This window comes from Tribolium castaneum, chromosome 6, assembly GCF_031307605.1.
Source record: "Tribolium castaneum strain GA2 chromosome 6, icTriCast1.1, whole genome shotgun sequence".
Taxonomy (NCBI): domain Eukaryota; kingdom Metazoa; phylum Arthropoda; class Insecta; order Coleoptera; family Tenebrionidae; genus Tribolium; species Tribolium castaneum.
Window position 1 is genome coordinate 3,841,201 of NC_087399.1, and position 21,584 is coordinate 3,862,784.

At 30.3% G+C, this 21,584-nt stretch overlaps 1 protein-coding gene across 1 annotated transcript in view; it reads left to right on the plus strand.

The window, feature by feature from the left end:
* The window catches only part of LOC654946 (G protein-coupled receptor kinase 1), a 62,297-nt gene extending 41,535 nt beyond the window's left edge, over positions 1-20,762 (plus strand). Inside the window, exons 12-13 of the mRNA XM_015982659.2 lie at positions 10-580; positions 20,104-20,762. Coding sequence (XP_015838145.1) covers positions 10-580; positions 20,104-20,268 — 736 coding nt within the window. The 3' untranslated portion in view covers positions 20,269-20,762. The remainder of the gene's footprint in view (positions 1-9; positions 581-20,103) is intronic.
* Positions 20,763-21,584: the final 822 nt, after the last annotated feature.

Genomic DNA, 21,584 nt, shown 5'->3' on the forward strand with positions numbered 1-21,584 from the left:
CTTGTTTAGGGCCGACGAGGTCAAGGAGCACCCCTTTTTCGCCGGCATCGACTGGCAGCAGGTCTACCTCCAGAAGTACACCCCTCCTTTAATTCCCCCAAGGGGCGAGGTGAACGCGGCGGACGCCTTCGACATCGGCTCCTTCGACGAGGAGGACACCAAGGGGATCAAGCTCACGGACGCCGACCAGGAACTCTACAAAAACTTCCCCTTGGTGATTTCCGAGCGGTGGCAAAACGAAGTCGCCGAAACCGTCTTCGACACGATCAACTACGAGGCCGACCGAGCCGAAAACAAGAAAAAAGCCAAACAGAAGAAACTCTTCGACCTGGACGAAAAAGAATCGGACTGCATTTTGCACGGCTATATTAAGAAATTAGGCGGGCCGTGGATGTCCAGCTGGCAGATGAGGTATGCAAAGCTGTACCCCAACAGGTTGGAACTGCACCCGGATTCGGCGAAACCGGAAATGGTCTTCATGGATCAAGTCGAGGAAGTTAGTCCCGAGCTGGTGCAAGTGAAAAATGAAAATTGCATCGTTGTCAGGATGAGGGATGGGAAGATTGTCCTCACGAATACGGTGAGTGGGGGGCGATAAAAAGAGTTACTTGTACGAGATGAATTCGAGGGTAAACCGCAAGAGACTCGGTGCTGATTTTATGGAACGTAAAATTGATTTAAAGTGTGAGCCGAAATTGGTTTTATGCAAGCGCTTGTTAGATAGATGAAGTTTCCCAGAAGAGGAATACATATTTTAACAGTCGAGTTCGGAAAGGTTAAGCCTACTTGTGACGAATGGCACGGTGAATTTATAGGGCCATGATAAAACTTTCGCAGTTATTCGCCCAAAAAAGATTTTAGGCAAACTGCAAAAATGTGACCCGCGTTGCTTGAGAGATAACACGGTCGTATGTTGCTATAATACAGAAAATGAGCCGCTGAATTCAATGGAACAAAACGCATGGCTCTACGACTTTTAGTTTTTGAGTTATGAATTTTTTTGTTGAAGAAAATTTTCCACTATAGAAATTGCCTATGTTAATTTTTAGCAAAAAATTTTAAAATGTCAGATCTTGTTGAAAGTTGGTATAATACAGAAAATGAGCCGCTGAATTCAATGGAACAAACCGCATTGCTCTACGACTTTTAGTTTTTGAGTTATGAATTTTTTTGTTGAAGAAAATTTTCCTTTATAGAAATTGCCTATGTTAATTTTTAGCAAAAAATTTTAAAATGTCAGATCTTGTTGAAAGTTGTTATAATACAGAAAATGAGCCGCTGAATTCAATGGAACAAACCGCATTGCTCTACGACTTTTAGTTTTTGAGTTATGAATTTTTTTTGTTAAAGAAAATTTTCCACTATAGAAAATGCCTATCTTAATTTTTAGCAAAAAACTTTAAAAGTTTATATCTCGTTAAAAGTTGGCATAATACAGAAAATAAGCCGCTGAATTCAATGGAACAAACCGCATGGCTCTACGACTTTTCGTTTTTGAGTTATGAATTTTTTTGTTGAAGAAAATTTTCCTCTATAGAAATTGCCTATGTTAATTTTTAGCAAAAAATTTTAAAATGTCAGATCTTGTTGAAAGTTGGTATAATACAGAAAATGAGCCGCTGAATTCAATGGAACAAACCGCATTGCTCTACGACTTTTAGTTTTTGAGTTATGAATTTTTTTGTTGAAGAAAATTTTCCTTTATAGAAATTGCCTATGTTAATTTTTAGCAAGAAATTTTAAAATGTCAGATCTTGTTGAAAGTTGTTATAATACAGAAAATGAGCCGCTGAATTCAATGGAACAAACCGCATTGCTCTACGACTTTTAGTTTTTGAGTTATGAATTTTTTTGTTGAAGAAAATTTTCCTCTATAGAAATTGCCTATGTTAATTTTTAGCAAAAAATTTTAAAATGTCAGATCTTGTTGAAAGTTGGCATAATACAGAAAATAAGCCGCTGAATTCAATGGAACAAACCGCATTGCTCTACGACTTTTAGTTTTTGAATTATGAATTTTTTTGTTAAAGAAAATTTTCCACTATAGAAAATGCCTATCTTAATTTTTAGCAAAAAACTTTAAAAGTTTATATCTCGTTAAAAGTTGGCATAATACAGAAAATAAGCCGCTGAATTCAATGGAACAAACCGCATGGCTCTACGACTTTTGGTTTTTGAGTTATGAATTTTTTTGTTGAAGAAAATTTTCCACTATAGAAATTGCCTATGTTAATTTTTAGCAAAAAATTTTAAAATGTCAGATCTCGTTGAAAGTTGGTATAATACAGAAAATGAGCCGCTGAATTCAATGGAACAAACCGCATTGCTCTACGACTTTTAGTTTTTGAGTTATGAATTTTTTTGTTGAATTAAATTTTCCACTATAGAAATTGCCTATATTAATTTTTAGCAAAAAATTTTAAAATGTCAGATCTCGTTGAAAGTTGGTATAATACAGAAAATGAGCCGCTGAATTCAATGGAACAAACCGCATTGCTCTACGACTTTTAGTTTTTGAGTTATGAATTTTTTTGTTGAAGAAAATTTTCCTCTATAGAAATTGCCTATGTTAATTTTTAGCAAAAAATTTTAAAATGTCAGATCTTGTTGAAAGTTGTTATAATACAGAAAATGAGCCGCTGAATTCAATGGAACAAACCGCATTGCTCTACGACTTTTAGTTTTTGAGTTATGAATTTTTTTGTTGAAGAAAATTTTCCTCTATAGAAATTGCCTATGTTAATTTTTAGCAAAAAATTTTAAAATGTCAGATCTCGTTGAAAGTTGGTATAATACAGAAAATGAGCCGCTGAATTCAATGGAACAAACCGCATTGCTCTACGACTTTTAGTTTTTGAGTTATGAATTTTTTTGTTGAATTAAATTTTCCACTATAGAAATTGCCTATATTAATTTTTAGCAAAAAATTTTAAAATGTCAGATCTCGTTGAAAGTTGGTATAATACAGAAAATGAGCCGCTGAATTCAATGGAACAAACCGCATTGCTCTACGACTTTTAGTTTTTGAGTTATGAATTTTTTTGTTGAAGAAAATTTTCCTCTATAGAAATTGCCTATGTTAATTTTTAGCAAAAAATTTTAAAATGTCAGATCTCGTTGAAAGTTGGTATAATACAGAAAATGAGCCGCTGAATTCAATGGAACAAACCGCATTGCTCTACGACTTTTAGTTTTTGAGTTATGAATTTTTTTGTTGAATTAAATTTTCCACTATAGAAATTGCCTATATTAATTTTTAGCAAAAAATTTTAAAATGTCAGATCTCGTTGAAAGTTGGTATAATACAGAAAATGAGCCGCTGAATTCAATGGAACAAACCGCATTGCTCTACGACTTTTAGTTTTTGAGTTATGAATTTTTTTGTTGAATAAAATTTTCCACTATAAAAATTGCCTATATTAATTTTTAGCAAAAAATTTTAAAATGTCAGATCTCGTTGAAAGTTGTTATAATACAGAAAATGAGCCGCTGAATTCAATGGAACAAACCGCATTGCTCTACGACTTTTAGTTTTTGAGTTATGAATTTTTTTGTTGAAGAAAATTTTCCTCTATAGAAATTGCCTATGTTAATTTTTAGCAAAAAATTTTAAAATGTCAGATCTTGTTGAAAGTTGGTATAATACAGAAAATGAGCCGCTGAATTCAATGGAACAAACCGCATTGCTCTACGACTTTTAGTTTTTGAGTTATGAATTTTTTTGTTGAAGAAAATTTTCCTCTATAGAAATTGCCTATGTTAATTTTTAGCAAAAAATTTTAAAATGTCAGATCTTGTTGAAAGTTGTTATAATACAGAAAATGAGCCGCTGAATTCAATGGAACAAACCGCATTGCTCTACGACTTTTAGTTTTTGAGTTATGAATTTTTTTGTTGAAGAAAATTTTCCTCTATAGAAATTGCCTATGTTAATTTTTAGCAAAAAATTTTAAAATGTCAGATCTCGTTGAAAGTTGGTATAATACAGAAAATGAGCCGCTGAATTCAATGGAACAAACCGCATTGCTCTACGACTTTTAGTTTTTGAGTTATGAATTTTTTTGTTGAATTAAATTTTCCACTATAGAAATTGCCTATATTAATTTTTAGCAAAAAATTTTAAAATGTCAGATCTCGTTGAAAGTTGGTATAATACAGAAAATGAGCCGCTGAATTCAATGGAACAAACCGCATTGCTCTACGACTTTTAGTTTTTGAGTTATGAATTTTTTTGTTGAATAAAATTTTCCACTATAAAAATTGCCTATATTAATTTTTAGCAAAAAATTTTAAAATGTCAGATCTCGTTGAAAGTTGTTATAATACAGAAAATGAGCCGCTGAATTCAATGGAACAAACCGCATTGCTCTACGACTTTTAGTTTTTGAGTTATGAATTTTTTTGTTGAAGAAAATTTTCCTCTATAGAAATTGCCTATGTTAATTTTTAGCAAAAAATTTTAAAATGTCAGATCTTGTTGAAAGTTGGTATAATACAGAAAATGAGCCGCTGAATTCAATGGAACAAACCGCATTGCTCTACGACTTTTAGTTTTTGAGTTATGAATTTTTTTGTTGAAGAAAATTTTCCTCTATAGAAATTGCCTATGTTAATTTTTAGCAAAAAATTTTAAAATGTCAGATCTTGTTGAAAGTTGTTATAATACAGAAAATGAGCCGCTGAATTCAATGGAACAAACCGCATTGCTCTACGACTTTTAGTTTTTGAATTATGAATTTTTTTGTTAAAGAAAATTTTCCACTATAGAAAATGCCTATCTTAATTTTTAGCAAAAAACTTTAAAAGTTTATATCTCGTTAAAAGTTGGCATAATACAGAAAATAAGCCGCTGAATTCAATGGAACAAACCGCATGGCTCTACGACTTTTGGTTTTTGAGTTATGAATTTTTTTGTTGAAGAAAATTTTCCACTATAGAAATTGCCTATGTTAATTTTTAGCAAAAAATTTTAAAATGTCAGATCTCGTTGAAAGTTGTTATAATACAGAAAATGAGCCGCTGAATTCAATGGAACAAACCGCATTGCTCTACGACTTTTAGTTTTTGAGTTATGAATTTTTTTGTTGAAGAAAATTTTCCTCTATAGAAATTGCCTATGTTAATTTTTAGCAAAAAATTTTAAAATGTCAGATCTTGTTGAAAGTTGGCATAATACAGAAAATAAGCCGCTGAATTCAATGGAACAAACCGCATGGCTCTACGACTTTTAGTTTTTGAGTTATGAATTTTTTTGTTGAAGAAAATTTTCCTCTATAGAAATTGCCTATGTTAATTTTTAGCAAAAAACTTTAAAAGTTTATATCTCGTTAAAAGTTGGCATAATACAGAAAATAAGCCGCTGAATTCAATGGAACAAACCGCATGGCTCTACGACTTTTGGTTTTTGAGTTATGAATTTTTTTGTTGAAGAAAATTTTCCACTATAGAAATTGCCTATGTTAATTTTTAGCAAAAAATTTTAAAATGTCAGATCTCGTTGAAAGTTGGTATAATACAGAAAATGAGCCGCTGAATTCAATGGAACAAACCGCATTGCTCTACGACTTTTAGTTTTTGAGTTATGAATTTTTTTGTTGAATTAAATTTTCCACTATAGAAATTGCCTATATTAATTTTTAGCAAAAAATTTTAAAATGTCAGATCTCGTTGAAAGTTGGTATAATACAGAAAATGAGCCGCTGAATTCAATGGAACAAACCGCATTGCTCTACGACTTTTAGTTTTTGAGTTATGAATTTTTTTGTTGAATAAAATTTTCCACTATAAAAATTGCCTATATTAATTTTTAGCAAAAAATTTTAAAATGTCAGATCTCGTTGAAAGTTGGTATAATACAGAAAATGAGCCGCTGAATTCAATGGAACAAACCGCATTGCTCTACGACTTTTAGTTTTTGAGTTATGAATTTTTTTGTTGAAGAAAATTTTCCACTATAGAAAATGCCTATCTTAATTTTTAGCAAAAAACTTTAAAAGTTTATATCTCGTTAAAAGTTAGCATAATACAGAAAATAAGCCGCTGAATTCAATGGAACAAACCGCATTGCTCTACGACTTTTAGTTTTTGAGTTATGAATTTTTTTGTTGAAGAAAATTTTCCACTATAGAAAATGCCTATCTTAATTTTTAGCAAAAAACTTTAAAAGTTTATATCTCGTTAAAAGTTAGCATAATACAGAAAATAAGCCGCTGAATTCAATGGAACAAACCGCATTGCTCTACGACTTTTAGTTTTTGAGTTATGAATTTTTTTGTTGAAGAAAATTTTCCACTATAGAAAATGCCTATCTTAATTTTTAGCAAAAAACTTTAAAAGTTTATATCTCGTTAAAAATTAGCATAACACAGAAAATAAGCCGCTGAATTCAATGGAACAAACCGCATTGCTCTACGACTTTTAGTTTTTGTGTTATGAATTTTTTTGTTGAATAACATTTTCCACTATAGAAATTGCCTATGTTAATTTTTAGCAAAAAATTTTAAAATGTCAGATCTCGTTGAAAGTTGGTATAATACAGAAAATGAGCCGCTGAATTCAATGGAACAAACCGCATTGCTCTACGACTTTTGGTTTTTGAGTTATGAATTTTTTTGTTGAAGAAAATTTTCCACTATAGAAATTGCCTATGTTAATTTTTAGCAAAAAATTTTAAAATGTCAGATCTCGTTGAAAGTTGGTATAATACAGAAAATGAGCCGCTGAATTCAATGGAACAAACCGCATTGCTCTACGACTTTTAGTTTTTGAGTTATGAATTTTTTTGTTGAAGAAAATTTTCCACTATAGAAATTGCCTATGTTAATTTTTAGCAAAAAATTTTAAAATGTCAGATCTCGTTGAAAGTTGGTATAATACAGAAAATGAGCCGCTGAATTCAATGGAACAAACCGCATGGCTCTACGACTTTTGGTTTTTGAGTTATGAATTTTTTTGTTGAAGAAAATTTTCCACTATAGAAATTGCCTATGTTAATTTTTAGCAAAAAATTTTAAAATGTCAGATCTCGTTGAAAGTTGGTATAATACAGAAAATGAGCCGCTGAATTCAATGGAACAAACCGCATTGCTCTACGACTTTTAGTTTTTGAGTTATGAATTTTTTTGTTGAATTAAATTTTCCACTATAGAAATTGCCTATATTAATTTTTAGCAAAAAATTTTAAAATGTCAGATCTCGTTGAAAGTTGGTATAATACAGAAAATGAGCCGCTGAATTCAATGGAACAAACCGCATTGCTCTACGACTTTTAGTTTTTGAGTTATGAATTTTTTTGTTGAATAAAATTTTCCACTATAAAAATTGCCTATATTAATTTTTAGCAAAAAATTTTAAAATGTCAGATCTCGTTGAAAGTTGGTATAATACAGAAAATGAGCCGCTGAATTCAATGGAACAAACCGCATTGCTCTACGACTTTTAGTTTTTGAGTTATGAATTTTTTTGTTGAAGAAAATTTTCCACTATAGAAAATGCCTATCTTAATTTTTAGCAAAAAACTTTAAAAGTTTATATCTCGTTAAAAGTTAGCATAATACAGAAAATAAGCCGCTGAATTCAATGGAACAAACCGCATTGCTCTACGACTTTTAGTTTTTGAATTATGAATTTTTTTGTTAAAGAAAATTTTCCACTATAGAAAATGCCTATCTTAATTTTTAGCAAAAAACTTTAAAAGTTTATATCTCGTTAAAAGTTGGCATAATACAGAAAATAAGCCGCTGAATTCAATGGAACAAACCGCATGGCTCTACGACTTTTGGTTTTTGAGTTATGAATTTTTTTGTTGAAGAAAATTTTCCACTATAGAAATTGCCTATGTTAATTTTTAGCAAAAAATTTTAAAATGTCAGATCTCGTTGAAAGTTGGTATAATACAGAAAATGAGCCGCTGAATTCAATGGAACAAACCGCATTGCTCTACGACTTTTAGTTTTTGAGTTATGAATTTTTTTGTTGAATTAAATTTTCCACTATAGAAATTGCCTATATTAATTTTTAGCAAAAAATTTTAAAATGTCAGATCTCGTTGAAAGTTGGTATAATACAGAAAATGAGCCGCTGAATTCAATGGAACAAACCGCATTGCTCTACGACTTTTAGTTTTTGAGTTATGAATTTTTTTGTTGAATAAAATTTTCCACTATAAAAATTGCCTATATTAATTTTTAGCAAAAAATTTTAAAATGTCAGATCTCGTTGAAAGTTGGTATAATACAGAAAATGAGCCGCTGAATTCAATGGAACAAACCGCATTGCTCTACGACTTTTAGTTTTTGAGTTATGAATTTTTTTGTTGAAGAAAATTTTCCACTATAGAAAATGCCTATCTTAATTTTTAGCAAAAAACTTTAAAAGTTTATATCTCGTTAAAAGTTAGCATAATACAGAAAATAAGCCGCTGAATTCAATGGAACAAACCGCATTGCTCTACGACTTTTAGTTTTTGAGTTATGAATTTTTTTGTTGAAGAAAATTTTCCACTATAGAAAATGCCTATCTTAATTTTTAGCAAAAAACTTTAAAAGTTTATATCTCGTTAAAAGTTAGCATAATACAGAAAATAAGCCGCTGAATTCAATGGAACAAACCGCATTGCTCTACGACTTTTAGTTTTTGAGTTATGAATTTTTTTGTTGAAGAAAATTTTCCACTATAGAAAATGCCTATCTTAATTTTTAGCAAAAAAATTTAAAAGTTTATATCTCGTTAAAAATTAGCATAACACAGAAAATAAGCCGCTGAATTCAATGGAACAAACCGCATTGCTCTACGACTTTTAGTTTTTGTGTTATGAATTTTTTTGTTGAATAACATTTTCCACTATAGAAATTGCCTATGTTAATTTTTAGCAAAAAATTTTAAAATGTCAGATCTCGTTGAAAGTTGGTATAATACAGAAAATGAGCCGCTGAATTCAATGGAACAAACCGCATTGCTCTACGACTTTTGGTTTTTGAGTTATGAATTTTTTTGTTGAAGAAAATTTTCCACTATAGAAATTGCCTATGTTAATTTTTAGCAAAAAATTTTAAAATGTCAGATCTCGTTGAAAGTTGGTATAATACAGAAAATGAGCCGCTGAATTCAATGGAACAAACCGCATTGCTCTACGACTTTTAGTTTTTGAGTTATGAATTTTTTTGTTGAAGAAAATTTTCCACTATAGAAATTGCCTATGTTAATTTTTAGCAAAAAATTTTAAAATGTCAGATCTCGTTGAAAGTTGGTATAATACAGAAAATGAGCCGCTGAATTCAATGGAACAAACCGCATGGCTCTACGACTTTTGGTTTTTGAGTTATGAATTTTTTTGTTGAAGAAAATTTTCCACTATAGAAATTGCCTATGTTAATTTTTAGCAAAAAATTTTAAAATGTCAGATCTCGTTGAAAGTTGGTATAATACAGAAAATGAGCCGCTGAATTCAATGGAACAAACCGCATTGCTCTACGACTTTTAGTTTTTGAGTTATGAATTTTTTTGTTGAATTAAATTTTCCACTATAGAAATTGCCTATATTAATTTTTAGCAAAAAATTTTAAAATGTCAGATCTCGTTGAAAGTTGGTATAATACAGAAAATGAGCCGCTGAATTCAATGGAACAAACCGCATTGCTCTACGACTTTTAGTTTTTGAGTTATGAATTTTTTTGTTGAATAAAATTTTCCACTATAAAAATTGCCTATATTAATTTTTAGCAAAAAATTTTAAAATGTCAGATCTCGTTGAAAGTTGGTATAATACAGAAAATGAGCCGCTGAATTCAATGGAACAAACCGCATTGCTCTACGACTTTTAGTTTTTGAGTTATGAATTTTTTTGTTGAAGAAAATTTTCCACTATAGAAAATGCCTATCTTAATTTTTAGCAAAAAACTTTAAAAGTTTATATCTCGTTAAAAGTTAGCATAATACAGAAAATAAGCCGCTGAATTCAATGGAACAAACCGCATTGCTCTACGACTTTTAGTTTTTGAGTTATGAATTTTTTTGTTGAAGAAAATTTTCCACTATAGAAAATGCCTATCTTAATTTTTAGCAAAAAACTTTAAAAGTTTATATCTCGTTAAAAATTAGCATAACACAGAAAATAAGCCGCTGAATTCAATGGAACAAACCGCATTGCTCTACGACTTTTAATTTTTGAGTTATGAATTTTTTTGTTGAAGAAAATTTTCCTCTATAGAAATTGCCTATGTTAATTTTTAGCAAAAAATTTTAAAATGTCAGATCTTGTTGAAAGTTGGTATAATACAGAAAATGAGCCGCTGAATTCAATGGAACAAACCGCATTGCTCTACGACTTTTAGTTTTTGAGTTATGAATTTTTTTGTTGAAGAAAATTTTCCTCTATAGAAATTGCCTATGTTAATTTTTAGCAAAAAATTTTAAAATGTCAGATCTTGTTGAAAGTTGTTATAATACAGAAAATGAGCCGCTGAATTCAATGGAACAAACCGCATTGCTCTACGACTTTTAATTTTTGAGTTATGAATTTTTTTGTTGAAGAAAATTTTCCTCTATAGAAATTGCCTATGTTAATTTTTAGCAAAAAATTTTAAAATGTCAGATCTTGTTGAAAGTTGGTATAATACAGAAAATGAGCCGCTGAATTCAATGGAACAAACCGCATTGCTCTACGACTTTTAGTTTTTGAGTTATGAATTTTTTTGTTGAAGAAAATTTTCCTCTATAGAAATTGCCTATGTTAATTTTTAGCAAAAAATTTTAAAATGTCAGATCTTGTTGAAAGTTGTTATAATACAGAAAATGAGCCGCTGAATTCAATGGAACAAACCGCATTGCTCTACGACTTTTAGTTTTTGAATTATGAATTTTTTTGTTAAAGAAAATTTTCCACTATAGAAAATGCCTATCTTAATTTTTAGCAAAAAACTTTAAAAGTTTATATCTCGTTAAAAGTTGGCATAATACAGAAAATAAGCCGCTGAATTCAATGGAACAAACCGCATGGCTCTACGACTTTTGGTTTTTGAGTTATGAATTTTTTTGTTGAAGAAAATTTTCCACTATAGAAAATGCCTATCTTAATTTTTAGCAAAAAATTTTAAAATGTCAGATCTCGTTGAAAGTTGGTATAATACAGAAAATGAGCCGCTGAATTCAATGGAACAAACCGCATTGCTCTACGACTTTTAGTTTTTGAGTTATGAATTTTTTTGTTGAATAAAATTTTCCACTATAAAAATTGCCTATATTAATTTTTAGCAAAAAATTTTAAAATGTCAGATCTCGTTGAAAGTTGGTATAATACAGAAAATGAGCCGCTGAATTCAATGGAACAAACCGCATTGCTCTACGACTTTTAGTTTTTGAGTTATGAATTTTTTTGTTGAAGAAAATTTTCCACTATAGAAAATGCCTATCTTAATTTTTAGCAAAAAACTTTAAAAGTTTATATCTCGTTAAAAGTTAGCATAATACAGAAAATAAGCCGCTGAATTCAATGGAACAAACCGCATTGCTCTACGACTTTTAGTTTTTGAGTTATGAATTTTTTTGTTGAAGAAAATTTTCCACTATAGAAAATGCCTATCTTAATTTTTAGCAAAAAACTTTAAAAGTTTATATCTCGTTAAAAGTTAGCATAATACAGAAAATAAGCCGCTGAATTCAATGGAACAAACCGCATTGCTCTACGACTTTTAGTTTTTGAGTTATGAATTTTTTTGTTGAAGAAAATTTTCCACTATAGAAAATGCCTATCTTAATTTTTAGCAAAAAACTTTAAAAGTTTATATCTCGTTAAAAATTAGCATAACACAGAAAATAAGCCGCTGAATTCAATGGAACAAACCGCATTGCTCTACGACTTTTAGTTTTTGTGTTATGAATTTTTTTGTTGAATAACATTTTCCACTATAGAAATTGCCTATGTTAATTTTTAGCAAAAAATTTTAAAATGTCAGATCTCGTTGAAAGTTGGTATAATACAGAAAATGAGCCGCTGAATTCAATGGAACAAACCGCATTGCTCTACGACTTTTAGTTTTTGAGTTATGAATTTTTTTGTTGAAGAAAATTTTCCACTATAGAAATTGCCTATGTTAATTTTTAGCAAAAAATTTTAAAATGTCAGATCTCGTTGAAAGTTGGTATAATACAGAAAATGAGCCGCTGAATTCAATGGAACAAACCGCATGGCTCTACGACTTTTGGTTTTTGAGTTATGAATTTTTTTGTTGAAGAAAATTTTCCACTATAGAAATTGCCTATGTTAATTTTTAGCAAAAAATTTTAAAATGTCAGATCTCGTTGAAAGTTGGTATAATACAGAAAATGAGCCGCTGAATTCAATGGAACAAACCGCATTGCTCTACGACTTTTAGTTTTTGAGTTATGAATTTTTTTGTTGAATTAAATTTTCCACTATAGAAATTGCCTATATTAATTTTTAGCAAAAAATTTTAAAATGTCAGATCTCGTTGAAAGTTGGTATAATACAGAAAATGAGCCGCTGAATTCAATGGAACAAACCGCATTGCTCTACGACTTTTAGTTTTTGAGTTATGAATTTTTTTGTTGAATAAAATTTTCCACTATAAAAATTGCCTATATTAATTTTTAGCAAAAAATTTTAAAATGTCAGATCTCGTTGAAAGTTGGTATAATACAGAAAATGAGCCGCTGAATTCAATGGAACAAACCGCATTGCTCTACGACTTTTAGTTTTTGAGTTATGAATTTTTTTGTTGAAGAAAATTTTCCACTATAGAAAATGCCTATCTTAATTTTTAGCAAAAAACTTTAAAAGTTTATATCTCGTTAAAAATTAGCATAACACAGAAAATAAGCCGCTGAATTCAATGGAACAAACCGCATTGCTCTACGACTTTTAATTTTTGAGTTATGAATTTTTTTGTTGAAGAAAATTTTCCTCTATAGAAATTGCCTATGTTAATTTTTAGCAAAAAATTTTAAAATGTCAGATCTTGTTGAAAGTTGGTATAATACAGAAAATGAGCCGCTGAATTCAATGGAACAAACCGCATTGCTCTACGACTTTTAGTTTTTGAGTTATGAATTTTTTTGTTGAAGAAAATTTTCCTCTATAGAAATTGCCTATGTTAATTTTTAGCAAAAAATTTTAAAATGTCAGATCTTGTTGAAAGTTGTTATAATACAGAAAATGAGCCGCTGAATTCAATGGAACAAACCGCATTGCTCTACGACTTTTAATTTTTGAGTTATGAATTTTTTTGTTGAAGAAAATTTTCCTCTATAGAAATTGCCTATGTTAATTTTTAGCAAAAAATTTTAAAATGTCAGATCTTGTTGAAAGTTGGTATAATACAGAAAATGAGCCGCTGAATTCAATGGAACAAACCGCATTGCTCTACGACTTTTAGTTTTTGAGTTATGAATTTTTTTGTTGAAGAAAATTTTCCTCTATAGAAATTGCCTATGTTAATTTTTAGCAAAAAATTTTAAAATGTCAGATCTTGTTGAAAGTTGTTATAATACAGAAAATGAGCCGCTGAATTCAATGGAACAAACCGCATTGCTCTACGACTTTTAGTTTTTGAATTATGAATTTTTTTGTTAAAGAAAATTTTCCACTATAGAAAATGCCTATCTTAATTTTTAGCAAAAAACTTTAAAAGTTTATATCTCGTTAAAAGTTGGCATAATACAGAAAATAAGCCGCTGAATTCAATGGAACAAACCGCATGGCTCTACGACTTTTGGTTTTTGAGTTATGAATTTTTTTGTTGAAGAAAATTTTCCACTATAGAAAATGCCTATCTTAATTTTTAGCAAAAAATTTTAAAATGTCAGATCTCGTTGAAAGTTGGTATAATACAGAAAATGAGCCGCTGAATTCAATGGAACAAACCGCATTGCTCTACGACTTTTAGTTTTTGAGTTATGAATTTTTTTGTTGAAGAAAATTTTCCACTATAGAAAATGCCTATCTTAATTTTTAGCAAAAAACTTTAAAAGTTTATATCTCGTTAAAAGTTAGCATAATACAGAAAATAAGCCGCTGAATTCAATGGAACAAACCGCATTGCTCTACGACTTTTAGTTTTTGAGTTATGAATTTTTTTGTTGAAGAAAATTTTCCACTATAGAAAATGCCTATCTTAATTTTTAGCAAAAAACTTTAAAAGTTTATATCTCGTTAAAAGTTAGCATAATACAGAAAATAAGCCGCTGAATTCAATGGAACAAACCGCATTGCTCTACGACTTTTAGTTTTTGAGTTATGAATTTTTTTGTTGAAGAAAATTTTCCACTATAGAAAATGCCTATCTTAATTTTTAGCAAAAAACTTTAAAAGTTTATATCTCGTTAAAAATTAGCATAACACAGAAAATAAGCCGCTGAATTCAATGGAACAAACCGCATTGCTCTACGACTTTTAGTTTTTGTGTTATGAATTTTTTTGTTGAATAACATTTTCCACTATAGAAATTGCCTATGTTAATTTTTAGCAAAAAATTTTAAAATGTCAGATCTCGTTGAAAGTTGGTATAATACAGAAAATGAGCCGCTGAATTCAATGGAACAAACCGCATTGCTCTACGACTTTTAGTTTTTGAGTTATGAATTTTTTTGTTGAAGAAAATTTTCCACTATAGAAAATGCCTATCTTAATTTTTAGCAAAAAACTTTAAAAGTTTATATCTCGTTAAAAGTTAGCATAATACAGAAAATAAGCCGCTGAATTCAATGGAACAAACCGCATTGCTCTACGACTTTTAGTTTTTGAGTTATGAATTTTTTTGTTGAAGAAAATTTTCCACTATAGAAAATGCCTATCTTAATTTTTAGCAAAAAACTTTAAAAGTTTATATCTCGTTAAAAATTAGCATAACACAGAAAATAAGCCGCTGAATTCAATGGAACAAACCGCATTGCTCTACGACTTTTAATTTTTGAGTTATGAATTTTTTTGTTGAAGAAAATTTTCCTCTATAGAAATTGCCTATGTTAATTTTTAGCAAAAAATTTTAAAATGTCAGATCTTGTTGAAAGTTGGTATAATACAGAAAATGAGCCGCTGAATTCAATGGAACAAACCGCATTGCTCTACGACTTTTAGTTTTTGAGTTATGAATTTTTTTGTTGAAGAAAATTTTCCTCTATAGAAATTGCCTATGTTAATTTTTAGCAAAAAATTTTAAAATGTCAGATCTTGTTGAAAGTTGTTATAATACAGAAAATGAGCCGCTGAATTCAATGGAACAAACCGCATTGCTCTACGACTTTTAATTTTTGAGTTATGAATTTTTTTGTTGAAGAAAATTTTCCTCTATAGAAATTGCCTATGTTAATTTTTAGCAAAAAATTTTAAAATGTCAGATCTTGTTGAAAGTTGGTATAATACAGAAAATGAGCCGCTGAATTCAATGGAACAAACCGCATTGCTCTACGACTTTTAGTTTTTGAGTTATGAATTTTTTTGTTGAAGAAAATTTTCCTCTATAGAAATTGCCTATGTTAATTTTTAGCAAAAAATTTTAAAATGTCAGATCTTGTTGAAAGTTGTTATAATACAGAAAATGAGCCGCTGAATTCAATGGAACAAACCGCATTGCTCTACGACTTTTAGTTTTTGAATTATGAATTTTTTTGTTAAAGAAAATTTTCCACTATAGAAAATGCCTATCTTAATTTTTAGCAAAAAACTTTAAAAGTTTATATCTCGTTAAAAGTTGGCATAATACAGAAAATAAGCCGCTGAATTCAATGGAACAAACCGCATGGCTCTACGACTTTTGGTTTTTGAGTTATGAATTTTTTTGTTGAAGAAAATTTTCCACTATAGAAAATGCCTATCTTAATTTTTAGCAAAAAACTTTAAAAGTTTATATCTCGTTAAAAATTAGCATAACACAGAAAATAAGCCGCTGAATTCAATGGAACAAACCGCATTGCTCTACGACTTTTAGTTTTTGAGTTATGAATTTTTTTGTTGAAGAAAATTTTCCTCTATAGAAATTGCCTATGTTAATTTTTAGCAAAAAATTTTAAAATGTCAGATCTTGTTGAAAGTTGTTATAATACAGAAAATGAGCCGCTGAATTCAATGGAACAAACCGCATTGCTCTACGACTTTTAGTTTTTGAATTATGAATTTTTTTGTTAAAGAAAATTTTCCACTATAGAAATTGCCTATGTTAATTTTTAGCAAAAAATTTTAAAATGTCAGATCTCGTTAAAAGTTGGTATAATACAGAAAATGAGCCGCTGAATTCAATGGAACAAACCGCATTGCTCTACGACTTTTAGTTTTTGTGTTATGAATTTTTTTGTTGAATAACATTTTCCACTATAGAAATTGCCTATGTTAATTTTTAGCAAAAAATTTTAAAATGTCAGATCTCGTTGAAAGTTGGTATAATACAGAAAATGAGCCGCTGAATTCAATGGAACAAACCGCATTGCTCTACGACTTTTAGTTTTTGAGTTATGAATTTTTTTGTTGAAGAAAATTTTCCTCTATAGAAATTGCCTATGTTAATTTTTAGCAAAAAATTTTAAAATGTCAGATCTTGTTGAAAGTTGTTATAATACAGAAAATGAGCCGCTGAATTCAATGGAACAAACCGCATTGCTCTACGACTTTTAGTTTTTGAGTTATGAATTTTTTTGTTGAAGAAAATTTTCCTCTATAGAAATTGCCTATGTTAATTTTTAGCAAAAAATTTTAAAATGTCAGATCTCGTTGAAAGTTGGTATAATACAGAAAATGAGCCGCTGAATTCAATGGAACAAACCGCATGGCTCTACGACTTTTAGTTTTTGTGTTATGAATTTTTTTGTTGAATAACATTTTCCACTATAGAAATTGCCTATGTTAATTTTTAGCAAAAAATTTTAAAATGTCAGATCTCGTTAAAAGTTGGTATAATACAGAAAATGAGCCGCTGAATTCAATGGAACAAACCGCATTGCTCTACGACTTTTAGTTTTTGAGTTATGAATTTTTTTTGTTGAAGAAAATTTTCCACTATAGAAAATGCCTATCTTAATTTTTAGCAAAAAACTTTAAAAGTTTATATCTCGTTAAAAGTTAGCATAATACAGAAAATAAGCCGCTGAATTCAATGGAACAAACCGCATTGCTCTACGACTTTTAGTTTTTGAGTTATGAATTTTTTTGTTGAAGAAAATTTTCCACTATAGAAAATGCCTATCTTAATTTTTAGCAAAAAACTTTAAAAGTTTATATCTCGTTAAAAATTAGCATAACACAGAAAATAAGCCGCTGAATTCAATGGAACAAACCGCATTGCTCTACGACTTTTAGTTTTTGAGTTATGAATTTTTTTGTTGAAGAAAATTTTCCTCTATAGAAATTGCCTATGTTAATTTTTAGCAAAAAATTTTAAAATGTCAGATCTTGTTGAAAGTTGTTATAATACAGAAAATGAGCCGCTGAATTCAATGGAACAAACCGCATTGCTCTACGACTTTTAGTTTTTGAATTATGAATTTTTTTGTTAAAGAAAATTTTCCACTATAGAAATTGCCTATGTTAATTTTTAGCAAAAAATTTTAAAATGTCAGATCTCGTTAAAAGTTGGTATAATACAGAAAATGAGCCGCTGAATTCAATGGAACAAACCGCATTGCTCTACGACTTTTAGTTTTTGTGTTATGAATTTTTTTGTTGAATAACATTTTCCACTATAGAAATTGCCTATGTTAATTTTTAGCAAAAAATTTTAAAATGTCAGATCTCGTTAAAAGTTGGTATAATACAGAAAATGAGCCGCTGAATTCAATGGAACAAACCGCATTGCTCTACGACTTTTAGTTTTTGAGTTATGAATTTTTTTGTTGAAGAAAATTTTCCACTATAGAAAATGCCTATCTTAATTTTTAGCAAAAAACTTTAAAAGTTTATATCTCGTTAAAAGTTAGCATAATACAGAAAATAAGCCGCTGAATTCAATGGAACAAACCGCATTGCTCTACGACTTTTAGTTTTTGAGTTATGAATTTTTTTGTTGAATAAAATTTTCCACTATAGAAAATGCCTATGTTAATTTTTAGCAAAAAATTTTAAAATGTCAGATCTCGTTGAAAGTTGGTATAATACAGAAAATGAGCCGCTGAATTCAATGGAACAAACCGCATTGCTCTACGACTTTTAGTTTTTGAGTTATGAATTTTTTTGTTGAAGAAAATTTTCCACTATAGAAAATGCCTATCTTAATTTTTAGCAAAAAACTTTAAAAGTTTATATCTCGTTAAAAGTTAGCATAATACAGAAAATAAGCCGCTGAATTCAATGGAACAAACCGCATTGCTCTACGACTTTTAGTTTTTGAGTTATGAATTTTTTTGTTGAAGAAAATTTTCCACTATAGAAAATGCCTATCTTAATTTTTAGCAAAAAACTTTAAAAGTTTATATCTCGTTAAAAGTTAGCATAATACAGAAAATAAGCCGCTGAATTCAATGGAACAAACCGCATGGCTCTACGACTTTTAGTTTTTGAGTTATGAATTTTTTTGTTGAAGAAAATTTTCCACTATAGAAATTGCCTATGTTAATTTTTAGCAAAAAATTTTAAAATGTCAGATCTCGTTGAAAGTTGGTATAATACAGAAAATGAGCCGCTGAATTCAATGGAACAAACCGCATTGCTCTAATACTTTTAGTTTTTTTTATGATTTTTTTCTGTATAAAACTTTAATCGCCTCTGTAGCCTGAACCGTGGCCCGGAGCGGCTCCGGGTTTAATCCAAGAAATAGAGAAAATTAAACGCTATCCGATGATTTTTTGTTTGTTGCCCCAAGTCTTACAGTTTCCGAGAAAAACTCAAAAAAAGGTTGTCATTTTCACTTTTTTTTTAATTTTTAACCCCCGATTACAGCGAAACTATTAGAGTTCGCGAAAATCGGAAAATTTTCTACAAAAAAGTTCGCGACACCATATTTCTATCTTCAAATCTGTTATTGTTATAGCATAATTTTTTGTGTCCCGTCCGTAATCTCACTTACTTTAATTTTTATCATACGTTTTATGAAAAAATCGTTCACTATCTTTCTATTATTTTGAAAAAGATTAATCACCTATTGTGTGTTTTTATTCTTTTGAGAATATTCACAGTTTTTTTTACTTATTTCACACTCAAATCACTTTAAAAATGAATTGAGTGTCTGCGTTTGGTTTCCTTTAATTGGGCAGGTGCCTGTTAGAAATAAGGGCAAAATAAAAGGCTGTTTATTATTATTTATTTATTTATTTATTTAAAAAATGAATGACAAAATTATGTCCCGTCCGTAATCACGGAGTGGCTGTGAGTGGGCAATTTCGTTTGTTCGGCATTTAATTAAAATTATTTTTCGAACATTCGATGAGTTCGGCTTTTAACACCTTCTGTTACATAAATTTGATAATTTAATTATATCCATTGTTTAATATTTACTTAATTAACTTGAAAACGGCCGTAAATTCGTAATAAACAATTACACACCCACGTTTTTCCAATTTAATTTATTCGTGACGCTACATTTATCCAATTTCGGTAATAGCGAAGCAAATTACAGGAAAATTAAAACAGAAAAACAGAGTCAACATTTACATAAACCTCGTTTCGAATTTGACTACGAGTGCGTTTTTAAACAAATTCGTTACAATAAACGTATGATACGGTGCAGTTTGATTTGTGGCTAAATTAATATTATCTTTACCCCGAAATTCGGGCATTGTGATGAATGAAACAACAGATCACGACCTTTGATAACATTCCGCCGAACTTAGCTTGTAAATGTATAAACGATGGACGGTTTGTTTACGTACAATTTGCGGTGTTTTTATTGTAATTCGCGATTCATCTTTTCATCGCCCGTGTGTACGTTTCACTAGTAATTAAAAAATAATATTTTTAACCGGGAATTGGATAAACAAAGAACAAAGGAACCGTTTTAGCGTGTTTTGCAAATTGTAATTGCTCGAGTTATTTCGGCACAAATCACTAAATCAATTATGACATGAGAGGAAGGAGATATGCGCCTGTTTCGTGCAATTAATCAACTCGTACTTTTGACGCGTTCAAAGCGACCGCAGTTACATTTCAGCGTGGATGTTCTGTTGTAGGACGAAATAGGCCTAAAAGAGTGGCTTACGTCCCTGAAGTCTGCTCACAAGTTGTCTCAGGAGCTGTTGGGGTCGATGGCGAAGAAAGCCGGCAAGATCTACGGGACGGACTCGAACAATAAAAATGCGATAATAGCGGCACATCGTAACACAAACGGTAACTAAATTTGTGGAGGATCAAACCTTGTCCTGCAATGAAATAGCCGATGCGGGCTACAAGCATTTCGCGAAGATTTATCGTTTCTTGCAATGTCTTAGGCACTATTGTTGTTGCTCCCTATTTTATTTGTTAGGTTTTTTATGTTTTAATATACAGTTAAGAGGAATAACCGATTATTTATCGACGCAACATTTATATATTGAGATGCGTTGCGGTCTTGTAATAACTTAAATTCATGACAAAGTGTATTGTATTATTGTTATTTATATTATTTATGCCACTAGATTTTGCTTTGAGCAGGTACTTGTTATAACGGTAGTTTATCACCTTTTTTGAATATATTTATTGAGGCTGTTCTGGGAATGTGGCGAAAAAAAGGAGCGCACATTCCACTCGATTTTCACAAATCTAGTCAAGCACAGGATAACAAAATACAATCAAAACCATTTTTGAGGGCTGTTCAAGCGCATTTTCAGGACAGTTTCGTTATTATTTTTGATTCTGCTTTTTATTTATTCAGTTGGAAAAATTTGTTCAAGCTCGGGGTAGTCGCGCTTTACAGATTTTTTTAACGACACTGTATATTCCTGAACAGAGATGTTCGTCTCACTGGTACCAACACCAAGCTAATAAGTCACTAGAATAGCTTGTATGCCAGCTGCACTATCTGTAAATACTTGCTTGTTTCTTATTACAGTTAAGTTCACCTAGTACATAAAACGTGAAACACCCTTTGTGTGGTGTGGACTAAGTTGTGATTTGTTCTGCACTCTATAATTTCGTGAAGTAATCAAATATTTTGTACATTTTTGTAAATAATTCGGTTTAGTTTCATGTGAACTAGTGTATGTCACGTTCAGTTGAGAGATTCCATCTCGTAAATGTAGAAGAATTTTCTTCCATCTCAATGTCAAAATGCTTCGATTCTTTTGAGCGGAACTTCAAGTGTAAAAAGGTGTTTTTTGATGATTTTTATTTTCATATGCGCTAGGCCTTTACTAGGTTAACTGTCGTCGAGCAGCGTCAGTCCTTTTTAAAATACTTCACTGCCTACAGCGCGAATCTCCGGTCATATTTTAAAAACGACTGATGCGCCCTGAATTGTGCGTGGAAAAACATGTACATTTTTGTATAGCGTGTGATTTAGATGTTTGTGCCATTGTATCCGGATTTTTTTAACTTCAACCAGATGGCAAAGGTTTCGTCGGTCTTGCCGCCACCATCAGGGTACCGCGCCGGTTGGCAGTCGCGGAATTCAATAAACAGTGCCAAATAGCTAATAAACGGTTGGCAAGCCTGCGGACCGCGCGGTACTCCGATC